This window comes from Meles meles, chromosome 1 (assembly GCF_922984935.1).
Source record: "Meles meles chromosome 1, mMelMel3.1 paternal haplotype, whole genome shotgun sequence".
Taxonomy (NCBI): Eukaryota; Metazoa; Chordata; class Mammalia; order Carnivora; family Mustelidae; genus Meles; species Meles meles.
In genome coordinates this window covers 42,228,189-42,243,162 of record NC_060066.1, presented here as the reverse complement: position 1 = coordinate 42,243,162, position 14,974 = coordinate 42,228,189, and the positions used below count along the sequence as shown (strand labels likewise).

General features: G+C 37.5%; 1 protein-coding gene across 3 annotated transcripts in view; it reads left to right on the top strand.

Moving 5' to 3' along the window:
* DPY19L4 (dpy-19 like 4) overlaps positions 1-14,974 on the top strand; it is a 72,098-nt gene that overhangs the window by 37,569 nt on the left and 19,555 nt on the right. For all 3 annotated transcript variants that reach the window (XM_046015361.1, XM_046015353.1, XM_046015371.1), the window contains 4 exons: positions 3,600-3,758; positions 4,907-5,026; positions 10,476-10,596; positions 12,444-12,500. In XM_046015361.1, the coding sequence (XP_045871317.1) occupies positions 3,600-3,758; positions 4,907-5,026; positions 10,476-10,596; positions 12,444-12,500 (457 nt within the window). The remainder of the gene's footprint in view (positions 1-3,599; positions 3,759-4,906; positions 5,027-10,475; positions 10,597-12,443; positions 12,501-14,974) is intronic.

Here is a 14,974-nt window from a genome sequence, read left to right as displayed (position 1 = left end):
AATAAATAAATAAAATCTCATTTAGGTGTTTTATAAATTAGATGTACTATAAATTAGATGTACTTAATAGTCACAGTGTTTTAAGGCTACTTCTCCCTTGATGTGGAAGAATGATACAATCTAAAGTCAGAATAAATTAAAGATTTAAATGAATTTAAAAACCAATGTAATTATTTATTTATTTATTTATTTATTTATTTATTTATTTTATATTTTATTTATTTGACAGAGAGAAATCACAACTAGGCAGAGAGGCAGGCAGAGAGAGAGGAGGAAGCAGGCTCCCCGCGGAGCAGAGAGCCCAATGTGGGGCTCGATCCCAGGACCCTGAGATCATGACCTGAGCCGAAGGCAGAGGCTTTAACCCACTGAGCCACCCAGGCGCCCCCCAATGTAATTTTTTTAAAAAGATTTTATTTATTTATTTGAGAGTGAGCGAAAGTGAAAGAGATCACAGGGGAGAGGGAGAAGCAGACTTGCTGCAGAGTGGAGAGCCCAATTGTGGGACTCAATCCCAGAACCTTGAGCCCAAGGCAGATGCTTAGCTGACTGAACCACGCCCGCACCCCAAAACCAATGTAAATTTAACCACTACATCAGCAAAATGCTTGCATTAGAAAGGGGTGGGCAGTAAGATATCTATTCCATAGTAAAGAATCTCATTTTGGGGTCATAATAGTGGATTACATTGGAAGCTGACTTTCTTTTTTTTTTTATTTTTATTTTTATTTGTTTATTTACAGCATAACAGTGTTCATTGTTTTGGGATCACACCCAGTGCTCCATGCAGTACGTGCCCTCCCTATTACCCACCACCTGGTTCCTCAACCTCCCACCCCCCCCCCCCACCCCCCTGCCGCCCCTTCATAACCCTCTGGTTGTTTTTCAGAGTCCATAGTCTCTCATGGTTCATCTCCCCTTCCAGTTTCCCTCAACTCCCTCTCCTCTCCATCTCCCCATGTCCTCCATGTTATTTGTTATGCTCCACAAATAAGTGAGACCATATGATACTTGACTCTCTCTGCTTGACTTATTTCGCTCAGCATAATGACTTTTTAACCAACTGAGCCACTCAGGCACCCCTAGAAGCTGACTTTTGAAATTCGAGTAATGTTGTGCTTTTTGTTAGTTAAATGCACTTTTTAAATCTGAAGTGAGGGGCCCCTGGGTGCTCAGTCATTTAAGCATTTGCCTTCAGCCTGGGTCCTGATCCCCAGGGTACTGGGGTTGAGCCCCATGTCAGGCTTCTGCTCAGTGGAGAGTCTGCTTCTCCCTCTCTGCCTGTGTGTGCTCTCTCTCACTCACTCTCTCTCTGTCAAATAAATGAATATCTTTAAAAATATTAATAATTAAATCTAAAGTGAAATAAATGACTTATGTGTGATAATGTCCACTTGCATAACAAAATATATATTTAAATACACATTTTTCTCGTTCATATAATATACCTTAGAACCTTATTGTCATTTGCTGTGATTACACGGGATTTTAGATGCTGTGCATGGAATTTCATGTTGTGATGTATCACAGCAATGTGTTTAAACACTGGAGAAATCTTCTGAAGTGTAAGTCATATATAGATATCTACTGGGGTAAAAGGATCCTTTAGGAGGCCACATGTTCCAAAAGGACAGGGACCATGTCTTTTTCGGGTGTATATATAGGACTGACATTTAGCAGGCAAGTAGGAAAAATTGGTAATAGAACTCCATAATTGATGGTCTTTCCCCTGACTTTCTCTTTAATCTTTAAGACTCTAGAATGCACATAGGATTAAGGGCTGCTTTTGTTTAGCATTTCTTAGTTGATGTTATGTTGTCCCCCTTTGCTCAGCATGTCAGGTACTAGATTTGCCTCACAGTATAATACACTAGGTGTTTTAAGAATAAGGCATGTCTGTCCTTAAGAATATTGACATCTCATTAGTTAGTTTTGTGTTTTTGTTTTTGTTTTTTTTTTAGATTTCATTTATTTATTTGACAAACAGAGAGATAAATCACAAGTAGGCAGAGTAGGCAGACAGGCAGGCAGAGAGGTGGGAAGCAGGCTCTCCGCTGAGCAGAGAGCCTGATGCAGGACTCGATCCCAGGACCCTGAGATCATAACCGGAGCCAAAGGCAGAGGCCCAACCCACTGAGCCATCCAGGGGCCCTCATTAGTTAGTTTTTATACTGTTAATGACATGAGTGGTATAAACAGTTAATGCCTTATGCTCAAATGTGCCCGCTGGATATTAGGATTTGTAGTTCACCAGAATTTCAGGAAACATTTCTGTTGAGACAGACTTTCAAGAACCACTAAAGAAATGTTAGTACGTATTTATTGGATGTGCAGAATACTAGGCCAGGTATTCTGGGAGATACAAAAATGACTATAATCGTAAACTAGCAAATTGCATTAAGCACTGTAACAGAGGGATAAGTAAAGTGCCATGGGGATATGGGAAAGGAATGATTGAGACTGGGGGATATGGGAAGAATATTCATTAAATTGAGATTTGAATTGGATTTTACAGAACTAGTAACTTTAGTAGGTAGACAAAAAAGATGTGATTCATCATATGATCATATGTACAAAGCATTTTGAAGGCAGCTTCTTTGATACAGCTGTATTACTGCTTGACACATTGTGAAACTAACTTTGTTCTAAACCCAGTGATCTGGGATGCAGGCATTCACAGTCTATCCAAGAGCTCTTCTGGAGATCATTCCATATCTAATCTCCCTTCTCAGGCTAGGGATTAAGGATAAAATGGATGTTGGAGATGGATCAGGTGTGAGAATGCAGATAAAATCACATATAACTAAGAGTCTTGTTGATCACCTTTAGCTTAGGGTCAAAAAAAGTGTATCCTGAGTCTTAAAACTCAAAATGTTTATGTTTCAAATTTTATGATTTCTGTCTTAATAATTAAATTACTCTTTAAAATGAGTCCTAGTTGAATTACTTTCATCCATATAAAACAGGACTGTTTGGTAATAATATAACATGAGTCACGTGTATTTTTCTAGTAGCCACATTTATAAAAGTAAAAAGAAACAAAGGAATTTAATTTAAATAATATATTTTATTTAATCCAATATATTAAAATACTGTTTTAATATATAAACAGTATAAAATTATTAATGAGCTATTTTGTATTCTTTAGTCCATTTCATTCTATTTTATGTTTGAAATCCAGGGTGTATTTGTATTTAAAGTATATCCATTTGTACTGGCCACATTTCAGATGCTAAGAGCTACATTGTACCTAGTAGCTACCTATTGGACACTGCAGATACAGAGATTGGACAGCTGAATTTTTTGTTTTCTTCCAGATAAAAATAGAAAGTGAAACTAACTGAAACCATTTTGGGTTCTAGAGATGGTCATGTTACTGGGTAATAAAAAGTAGCAGTTTTACATTTATTGGGGCAGTTTGTTGAGAAGCATTGCTGATGCTATTATCTTTATTTATAGAGAGTCACACTTTGCTGTTACAAGTGACTAGATTAAGAAATGTGTCTTTTGTCTTAGTTTTTATTGAGATAAAATATACTTTTATGTACAGTAGGGTATACCATCTATGATTTTAATACCATGCTTTTTGTTTTCTGTAGGAATTTTACAATGAATTGGCTCCTATGTCAAGAATCCCTGCAGGCACCATCTCAGGATTTTTTTTTGCGATTGACACAGTCTTCTTTATTACCTTTCTATATTTTAGTGTTAATTATTTGTTTTCTTTCTATGATGCAAGTTATTTTTAGGAGAATTGGGTAAGTACCAATGAGAATCAGTCATATTGCTAACTAATACATTATGGAAATAAATAAGCTATTTTTAATATCCTTCCAATATTTGTATTTGTTTTAGAATTTCTAGATTCATTCTCTTATTATCAACATGTAAAATATCATCCAGATAAAATTCAAATTTATTTATACATCTAAATATATAATGTCCAAATTTAATGTAGAATTAATACTCATTTAAATTGTTACAGACTTGTTTACTAATTTAGTCATAGTTTTACTTAATGTAAGAATAATTTTCTTGTGTATAACTTAAATGAAGCTAGCAGTATAAGTGATTTTAAATTATGAAGAATTCCAAAATATTTCTGTCATGTTTAAAAGTAGGTTGTATGTAGTATTTTAATTTTGAGAACTTAGCTATTCAAATTATGATTTAAATATATTGATTTAGTAACCACTAGTTGAGTGATAATTGATCTTGGAAAAGGAACCTAAAAATCTTTTTTTCTTTCTTTTTTTTTTTTTTTAAGATTTATTATTTGAGGGATGCCTGGGTGGCTCAGTTATTGGGCATCTGCCTTTGGCTCAGTTTGTGATCCCTGGGGTCCTGGGATTGATCCCTGTGCTGGGCTTCCTGCTCCCTTCTTGGTGGGAAGCCTAGAAGCCTACTTCTCCCTCTCCCACTTCCCCTGTTTGTGTTCCCTCTCTTGCTGTCTCTCTCTCTCAAATAGATAAAATCTTAAAAAAAAAAAAAAGGATTTATTTATTTGAGAGAGCACAAATGAGCGAGGGCAGAGGGAGATAGAGTCTTAAAACAGACTCCCCTCTGAGCATGGAGCCCCAGGCTGGGCTTGATCCCAAGATCCTGAAATCATGACCTGAGTTGAAATCAAGAGTCGGCTGCTTAATTGACAGAGCCACCCAGGAGCCCCCTAAACTTTTTTGTCATATTTCCTGAACTTTTCATGTTTAGTCTTCACAGAGTCCATTATCTTCATGTTCTAGAAACCATTTCAGAGACTGGGAGATGTGTAAGTTAGATATTTGACTAAAAGAATATACTTTGAAATTTCAAGGACCACCTATATTTTTTTATGAAGAAACTTAAGATCTTTGATTTTTCAAATATATATTTTCAAAATAGTAAAAAACATATTTCCTTTCTGTAGTGGTAAGTCCTTGAAAGAAACTATTACTCTTGAAGATGGACGAATTGGAGGAAGGCCAGAAATAATTTATCATGTGATTCACACTATTTTATTGGGCTCTCTTGCAATGGTTATAGAAGGGTAAGTGTACTTTATTGGGTCTGTTTTTACAACGTTTTATTCTTTCCAATGCTAGTAAGTTGAACTTTCAAGAATTTATTTATGAAACTATAAAAACTCAAAATCTACAGACTTTCTTAACCTAACTGGAGTTTATGGAGGTTGTTGTAGTACAATGAACTGACACTTACTTATTCACACATTTGTTCAAAAACTATTGAATGTCTTCCAAGGGCCAGGCATTGTACTAGGCACTGGAGGTACTGTGGTGAACAAAAGTGGACCCACAATCTCTAACCTTATGTGACTTATGGCGTAATGAAAGTAACAAATACTAATCACACAAAAATAAAAATACAGCTTTGATAAGTGAAGTAGAAGTAAATGATGCTGTGAGGCTAAGGGTTCAATAAATGATACCCTTTTCCTTGAAGTTTGGACTCAGATGAAAAATAAGACATGAGTATAAAATGATTTTGAACACCCAGTTTCAGTTGGATAAGGGGCTTTCCCCACACCCACAACAAGCCATTGTTCAGGCACCAGCTGAGTGTCCTACAGTTTGACTTAATTCTGGCACTCTCCGCTTGGACATAGCTTCAGATTCCACGGTTCAAGGGCTCAGTACTACAAGATTCTATACCCCGCCTTCAGGTTCCAGTTGCAAATCCAGGTTATTACCTGTGCTTCAGACCAAATCAGAACTTCCCAAGACCCTCTCCTTGGGTTCAATTAATTTGCTAGAGCGACTCACAGAATGCAAAGAAATATTTTACTTACTAGTAAGATCACCAATTTATTATAAAAAGATAGAACTCAGGAACAGCCAGATGGAAGGTAGGCATAGGGCAAGGTTTGTAGGAAGGGGTACGGAGCTCCCTTTACCTCCCTACGCATGCCACTCTCTCCCGGTCTCCATGTGGTCACCAACCCAGAAGTTCTCCAAACGCTGTCCTTTTGAATTTTTATGGAGGCCTCATTACATAGGCACGATTGAGTAAATCATTGACCTTTGGTGATTGAACTCAAAACTTTAGGCTCTGGAGAGGGAAGAGGGCCTAAAAGTTTCAACCCCCTAATCACATGGTTGGCTCCACTGGCAACTGGCCCCATCCTTTGGTACCTTCCAAAAGTTACCATTAACGACAAAAGCCATCTTCCCAATTTCATCACTTAGGAATTCCAAGAGTTTGGGGAGCTGTGAGCCAGAAGCCTTACAAAGACCAGATATATGTGAGAAATATATTTGATCATCTGCATGATTCTGATTTTGATAAAGGTTGCATTGGCGAACACTTCATGTGTGACCAAGGGCTCTGCTATTTCCCACCCCAAACTGAGCTTAGTCCTAAAACTTCATGCCGTCTCTTTTGAATGGGCAGAGCCTTGGTAAGTTTATGCCCCTATCTACACCCATCTTGCAAAAGGAAGATAGAAAATGTGGAAGCCTAGAAATGTTTGAGCTGGATATGCTCAACTCTTTCTCAACTCTTTCTCTTGCACACAAATCAGATAAATCACTGCCATGAGGAGGAGCCATTAAGGTACTGAGGTGAAGGGATAGAAGGAGAAGTAGGGAGAGTTGAAGAGGATTGATCCTAGCATAAGATTTTGCAAGTTAAATTTCCATTAATTATGAATATAGATACTGAATCTCAGTCATTATAGCAATACCCATGGTGTTCTGTTGGTATTTCCTCAACAGAAAGCTTAGCTATTTTCTTATTAATTTTTTATTTGGAAATATTATTTATACACATCACAACTTCAAAGTTACAGTTTTTATTAGATCTGCATTTAATGTATTAAGTAGTACTGTATAGGAATTTATTTTTATTATTTGATATCAATATTTCAATATAATTGGTTTCCTTTGTAAGCCTATATATTTTATGCACTTAACAAACGTTTTCTTATAAGACAATGTAAGACTTTATCAGACTGCCAAACCCATGACTAGTGGGAATCTCTTTATTGAAACATGAAGCAAGAATGGTTGTTCACTCTAGTGATTAGCATTCCATAATGCCTAATAAGTGGTATGAAGAAATGTATTAAGCCATGAATATTCTAAGTGATTCACACTTTGATTCTCATTTCATTGCCTGGTAGTGCTAGAATTTTGGCCCATAGTTTGCCTTTTTTTTTCTCCCATTGTACTCTCTCAGTTTTATTTCTTTCTGCAGAAAAACTTTTTGTTATTGCCACCATTTTAATTGTTGGGTCTACTATTTTAGATTCAAAATCCTTTTTCTGAACATGTAATCTGCATTATTCTGTTATTCACCCTTCTTTAATTTACTCACTAGGCTTATAATGCTGTAGATCACCTATACATGCAAATAAGATGCACAGTCACCCAGAAGGTGCCAGGCACTCTACTAAGTACAGAGTAGGGATTAAAGATATATAAAATCTACTCTTTCTTTTCAAAGAGTTCCTGTCATAGGTAAGTGAACCAAGAGTTAGAGCAAAGTGAAGTACTATGAGAAAGTTATACAAAGAGTGCTTTAGTCACTCAGAGGAGAGGTACTAACTCAATTGTAGAGGGTGGGTAGAGGAAGTCAGTTTAAGGAAGATTTCCTTTTTATTTATTTATTTATTTTAAAGATTTTATTTATTTGACAGAGAGAGACACAGCAAGAGAGGAACACAAGTAGAGGGTGTGGGAGAGGGAGAAGCAGGCTTCCCGCCAAGCAGGGAGCCTGATGCTGGGCTCGATTGCAGCACCTGGGATCATGACCCAGGTCAAATGCAGACACCCAACGACTGAGCCACCCAGGTGTCCCTAAGGAAGATTTCCTAAATGGGGTGACAGCCTTCAGAGATAGAGACTGGCCAAGCTGTCCATTTTCTCATATGCCTGTGTGTGTGTAAGTAATAATCTAGACAGAATAGTATTCTTTGGGAACTAATAATGTGAGATGAATGTGAAGTCAGTGTGAGAGATACGTCTGGGGGTGTCTGGGTGGCTCAGTCAGTCAAAGTGTCTGCTTTTGGCTCATGTTATGATCTCAGGGTCCTGGGATTGAGCCCCATGTTGGGCTCCCTGCTCAGTGGGGAGTTTGCTGGTTTCCCTCCCTGTGCCCCTCCCCCACCCCCATTCGGTCTCTCTTTGTCTCAAAAAAGAAAAAGAAAGGAAGGAAGGAAGAAATATGTCTAGGAAAATAAGCAGGGACCAGTGAAGTGTTTATGTAGAAATTTTATATCAGATTTGCTTTTTAGTAAGGTCTCTCTGGCAACAGTGATTGAGAAAGTTTTCAGAAAAAAGATTAAAGGAAGATAAGCTAGTTAAGAATCATAATAGAATCTAGAAGGGAGTAGCAGTGGAGTTGGAGGAAAGGGCCAAAACTAAAATATTTGGGAATTGGAGACTGAGTAAGTAGCAGTAAGGACTGTGGTGGAGGGACTCTAGGAGAAGTTGCAACTCATAAGCCAAAAGAGAAGTCTTTAAAGGGGTGTAAATGATTAGGCAGCACTAGACAGGGGTGCCTTTGTGTCATGAGGGAGAAGAGAAGCTTATGTCATTATGGAATGGAAACACAGTTTGTTCTGCAAACTTTGGCTAGAACACTAATCATATTTAGGGAAGTCATAGGAGAAAAACTGAAAAGGTGAATCAAGACCATATTTTTTGAGGGCCCTGATACCCATTTAGATGAGTTTTCATTTATTTCAGCAGATTCTAGGGAACCAGTAAAGATTTTTTTTTTTTTAACAGAAAGTGTCTTGTAATTATGTTTGAAGAAGATTCATTTGGCTTTGGTTGAAGGAGAGTCTAAAGGTAGAGATGTTAGGGTGTCTCATTGGCTCAGTTGGAAGAATATGTGACTTTTGATCTCAGGGTCATAAGTTTGAGCCTCACTTGGGTGTAGAGATTACTGAAAAAAATAAACAAACTTAAAAGATAGAGATGTTAATTAGCAGCTGTTGCAATAAAATGAGATGGATACAGAGAAATCAGTGGATTGGACATAATGGTCTAATCTCTAGAACACAAAGTTGATATTCCAGGACGTGTTGTATATGTATAATTCAATGTGAATGGTGTCTCCTGGAGATATAAGCCAGACTCTAGTTTTGATTCTGGCTGACTTGAAGAATAGAAGCCATGAGGAAGTTAGGAGGAGATACTAGTTGACCAGAGAAAACTAATGTAGTTTCTTTGTCTTAGCAACATATGTTCTATATACATCTACTACTTCTCTCAAAGTCCAAGGTAGTATTCATTTTTTAAGAGATTTATTATTTATTTTAATATTTTAAAGATTTGTTTGAAAGAGAGCGAGCATGAGTGTGAGCATGAGCGGGAGGGGCAGAGGGAGAGAGAATCTCAAGCAGACTCCACAATGAGTGGAGCCCGATGCAGGGCTCAGTCTCACAACCCTGAGATCACAACCCAAGCCAAAACCAAGAGTCAGACACTTAACCAGATGCTTAATGAACTATGCCACCTAGACACCCGTAAAGATTTATTTTGAAGTAATCTTTACACCCAACATGGGGCTCAAACTTAAAACCCTGTGATTAAGAACCTCACGTTCCACTGATTGAGCCAGCCAGGTACCCCTACATTTTCTTAAGTCATCAAGTGTAACAGTATATAGTACCTGAAATTTGGCATTTCCTTGCTTTATGTAATTAACTAATTACTAATTAATGGTCATTATTAATAATTAATTAATACCTACTGAAGGACAGCCAGGTTTCTAATTTTCTTGCTATTAAAACAACATATTGCAGTTAAAACTTTTGTATTTATATCTTTATACACTTAACACACTAGTATATCTGTAGGCAACTTACCTAGTAATGGGAGTGTCTTGAGGTATTTAAAACTTTTACAGGTTCTGCCCAATCACCTTCTGAAATTGGACAGTAGCAGTTTATATTCTGTCCAAGAGTATAGTTTTATTACACCCTCATCTATGTCAGTGTTCTTATTTCATTCTCATTTTAGTAACCCACCTGTCTTCTTTTTTTTTTAAGATTTTATTTATTTATTTGACAGAAATCACAAGTAGGCAGAGAGAGGGAGAAGGAGGCTCCCTGCCAAGCAGAGAGCCCAATGCAGGGCTCGATCCCAGGACCCTGAGATCATGACCTGACCCGAAGGCAGAGGCTTAACCCCCTGAGCCACCAGGTGCCCCTCCCCGCCATATGTCTTCTTAAGTATTTAAGAAATGAATAACAATTTGTTGCTGAAAATTAGAGGCTAGGATTTTCATTTTCCTTTAACATTGTGGTATTTTCACAGGTAGCAGGAAAGAACTCAGAAAAGAGAAATTGGGGGCACATGGCTGGCTCAGTCGGTGGAGCGTGTGGCTCTTGATCTTGGGGGGGTGTGGGTTTGAGCCCATTGTTGGGTGTAGAAATTAATTCAAAAAATAAAATCTCTTAAAAAAAAAGAAATGAGATAGTAATGACGTTCACAGGATATTTCATATGTTACTCCTTTTGTCTTTTCTAGCTTGAAATACCTCTGGACTCCATATGTATGCATGTTAGCAGCATTTGGTGTATGTTCTCCTGAACTTTGGATGACACTTTTCAGGTGGCTTCGATTACGAACTGTACACCCAGTATTGTTGGTGAGTCATTGTTATTTTGGGTTAAGTACTTGTTTCTCTTTCAACTATATAAATGGAAAGCACATTGAATATAATTGAAATAGCACAAGTAAATCATATTATAACTTGAGGTAGAAAGATTATGTGAATAACATTTTTTTTATATAATTTCTGATTATAAAGGAAATGCATTTAAATGCAGACAGGTAAAATACATCTCTCTCAGGAGAGAGTCAGACTTAGATTTTCTCTCAGTTCATGCTTTTAGTTCTTTGAAGGATAGACTTAAGGGTGACAAACAGGCCAAGAAGGAGGCTGTTGTCCAAGTACTGGACATGGTGAATGGAAGTGATAAAAGCTTCAATATATTAAGTGTTCACTCAATGAAATAAAACATTTCATGTGCTACTCAGTGCTTACAAAGACCCTAATGGCCAAGTTTTATTATCTGTATTTTGTAGATAAAGAAATTAAGGCTTAAACTGGTTAAATAACTTGCCTAAGATCACATGGCTTATAAATGTGGAAACCATGATTTATACCTAGGTGTTTCTGACTCCAGAGACCGTTTACTTAATACTGTGCTATACTGGAGTGAAAAAAATAGTAAAAGGAGGTTAATAAGACTTGGTGCTTCATTAAATATGGAGAATAAAGAAGAAGGAGAAATCATAGATATTTCCTAGGTCTCTAGTTTGTGTGACTACGGATTGTGGGGTTGTCATGAGACGATGGAAGAAGAACAGGTTTTGACAGGGAGGTGAATAATAATCTTCTGTAATAGTCATACTGTGTTTTGCCAGTCTTTTTCCAGAGGAATTTATATGTTCTTATTTTATTTTTTAAAAGATTTTATTTATTTATTTGACAGAGATCACAAGCAGGCAGAGAGGGAAGCAGAGGTGGGTGGGGGAGGAGCATACTCCCCGCTGAGCAGTGAGCCCAATGCCAGGCTCAATCCCAGGATCCTGGGATCATGACCTGAGCTGAAGTTAGAGGCTTTAACCCGCTGATCACCCAGGCGGCCCGTATGTTCTTATTTTAGCATAATTATTGATATATACTGGCTATTTTTCCTGTGTTAATTCATTGTCTTTTTGTTGTTCGCTTTTTAGGTAGCACAGTTCAGTGTCCTTTGTAAACTGTTAAAATTTAAATTCCTGTGTCAAATATTGGTGTGTTTTTTTTGTTTTTTTTTATTTTTTTTTTTTTAAGATTTTATTTATTTATTTGACAGAGAGAGATCACAAGTAGGCAGAGAGGCAGGCAGAGAGAGAGGAGGAAGCAGGCTCCCCACGGAGCAGAGAGCCCGACGCGGGGCTCGATCCCAGGACCCTGAGATCATGACCTGAGCCGAAGGCAGCGGCTTAATCCACTGAGCCACCCAGGCGCCCCGATATTGGGTTTTTTTTTTAAAGATTTTATTTATTTATTTGACAGACAAAGATCACAAGTAGGCAGAGAGGCAGGCAGAGAGAGAGGTGGAAGCAGGCTCCTTGCTGAGCAGAAAGCCGGATGCAGGGCTCTATCCCAGGACCCTGAGATCATGACCTGAGCTGAAGGCAGAGGCTTTAATCACTGAGCCACCCAGGCGCCCCTTGATTTGTTATTTGAAATATAGTATAAATGTTACCTTTTTTAATGTTCTGCCTTTATATAGTAAACATGTATCTCTCACTTTATGTCTTAAATTCATTAGTCTTCACTATTCTCACTCTGTGAACTAGGTTCCAACACTGACTTCAATCTCTCTGACTGAAATTTTTACAACTGTAAGAATCTGTGATTGGTCATAGAGTCAATGTCTAAGACTTCTAGTACATTCTGAAATGTATTTATCCATAATCATTTTTCTTTCAATGTTTTAGGCTCTTATTCTGAGTATGGCTGTTCCCACCATAATAGGTCTCAGCTTATGGAAAGAGGTAAGAAAATCAGATTTTTATATTATTAATATGTACTTCAAGGTATTGATAAGTTTATGTCTGTGTAGCATATTTATATTGAGACACTATCTAACAATATAAAATGTGCTATTAGTATGCTTAATTTTTTATCAGTAGGAACATTAAAAAAAAGAGCTAAGACATTTTTTTAAAGATTTTATTTATTTAATTGACAGAGATCACAAGTAGGCAGAGAGGCAGGCAGAGAGAGAGAGGAGGAAGAAGGTCGCCCACTGAGCAGAGAGCCTGATGTGGGGCTCGATCCCAGGACCCTGGGATCATGACCCGAGCTGAAGGCAGAGGCTTTAACCCACTGAGCCACCCAGGTGCCCCGCTAAGACATTTTTAGAATGCCTTGTGATGCATGTAATCTAATGCTTTTAAAATTCAGTTTATAATTGTCAAAGGAAATTACTGAATAAATAGGTGATATTATTAAGAAGTATTTTGGCATGAAAAACCCACAGCTAATATCTTATTCAATGATGAAAAACTGAGAGGTTTTCCTCTAAAATCAGGAACAAGATAAGGATGTCCACTCTCTCCACTTATATTCAACATAGTCCTGGTAGTTGGAAATCCTAGCCGTAGCACTCAGACCAGAGAAAGGAATAAAAAAAAAATCCAAATTGGTAAGGAAGAAGTAAAATTTTCACTGTTTGCAGATGACATGATAGTATATGTAGAAAACTCTATAAACTCCACCAAAAAACAACTAGAACTGGGATGCTTGGCTGGCTTCAGCTTAGGTCATGATCCCAGGGTCCTGGGATTGAGTCCCATGTATGGCTTCATGCTCAGCAGGGAGTCTTCTCCCTCCCTCTCCACTTTACCCTTCCCCTGCTCATGCTTGCTCTCTCTCTGTCTCAAATAAATAAATAAAATCTTAAAAAAAAAAAAAAAAAAAACCTACTAGAACTGATAATTGAATTCAATAAGATCATAGACTACAAAATCTCTATACAGAAATCCATTGCATTTCTATAAACCAATAATAAATGAAGCAGCAGAAAGAGAAATTAAGAAAACAATCCCATGCACAATTACACCAAAAATAACAAGATACCTAGGAATAAGCCTAACCAAAGAGGTGAAAGACCTGTACTCTGAAAACTATAAAACAGTGATGAAAGAAATTGAAGATGACGCAAAGAATGGAAAGACATTCCTTGCTCATGGGTTAGAAAAACAAATATTGTTAAAATGTTTATAATATCCAAAATAATCTACACATTTAATGCAGTCTCTATCAAAATACCAACAGCATTTTTCCGAAATACCAACAGAATTAGAACAAACAATCCTAAAATTTATATGGAACTGCAAATGACCCCAAGTAGCCAAAGCAATCTTGAAAAATAAGACCAATGGAACAGAATAGGAAGCCCAAAAATAAACCCACAATTATAAATTATATGGTCAGTTAATCTTCAACAAAAGAGGTAAGAAGATGCAATGGGAAAAAGTCTCTTCAACAAATGATGTTGAGAAAACTGGACAGCTAAAAGAATGAATGTGGAGCACTTTCTTATACCATATACAAAAATAAACACAAAATGGATTAAGGACCTAAATATGAGACCTGAAATCATAAAAATCCTAGAAGAGAACACAGGAAGTAATTTCTCTGACATTGGCCATAGCAACTTTTTTCTAGATATGTCTCCTGAGAGAAGGGAAACAAAACCAAAAATAAACTATTGGGACTACATCAAAATAAAAAGCTCTGAACAGCAAAGGAAACAGTCAACAAAACAAAAAGAGAACTTGCTGAATGGGAGAAGATGTTTGCAAATGATGTATCTGATAAAGTGTTAGTATCCAAAATACATATAGAACTGAGGCACCTGGGTGGCTCATTTGGTTGAGCGTCTGACTCTTGATTTCAGTTCAGGTCATGATCTCGGAGTCCTGGGATTGAGTCTGTGTCAGGCTCCAAGCCTAGTAGGGAGTCTGCTTGAGAGTCTCTCTCTCCCTCTGCCCCTCCCGTGCTGTGCTCTTGCTCGCTCAATCTCTAAGAAAACAAGTCTTTAAAAAAAAATAAAGATATGGGGCTCTTGGGTGGCTCAGTGGGTTAAAGCCTCTGCCTTTGGCTCAGGTCATGATCTCAGGGTCCTGGGGTCAAGCCCCGCATTGAGCTCTCTGCTCAGCAGAGAGCCTGCTTCCACCTCTCTGTTTGCCTGCCTCTCTGCCTACTTGTGATCTCTCTCCCTGTCAAATAAATAAAATCTTTAAAATAAAATTAAAAATTAAAAAAAATAAAGATAGGCAGAAGACATAATTGTCCAAAGAGGATGTACAGATAGCCAACAGACACATGAAAAGATGTTCAACATCATTCATCATCAGGGAAATGCAAATCAAAACCATAAGGAGATATCACCTAACACCTGTCAGAAGAGCTGAAATCAGAAACACAGGAAATAAGTGTTGGCAAGTATGTGGAAAAATAG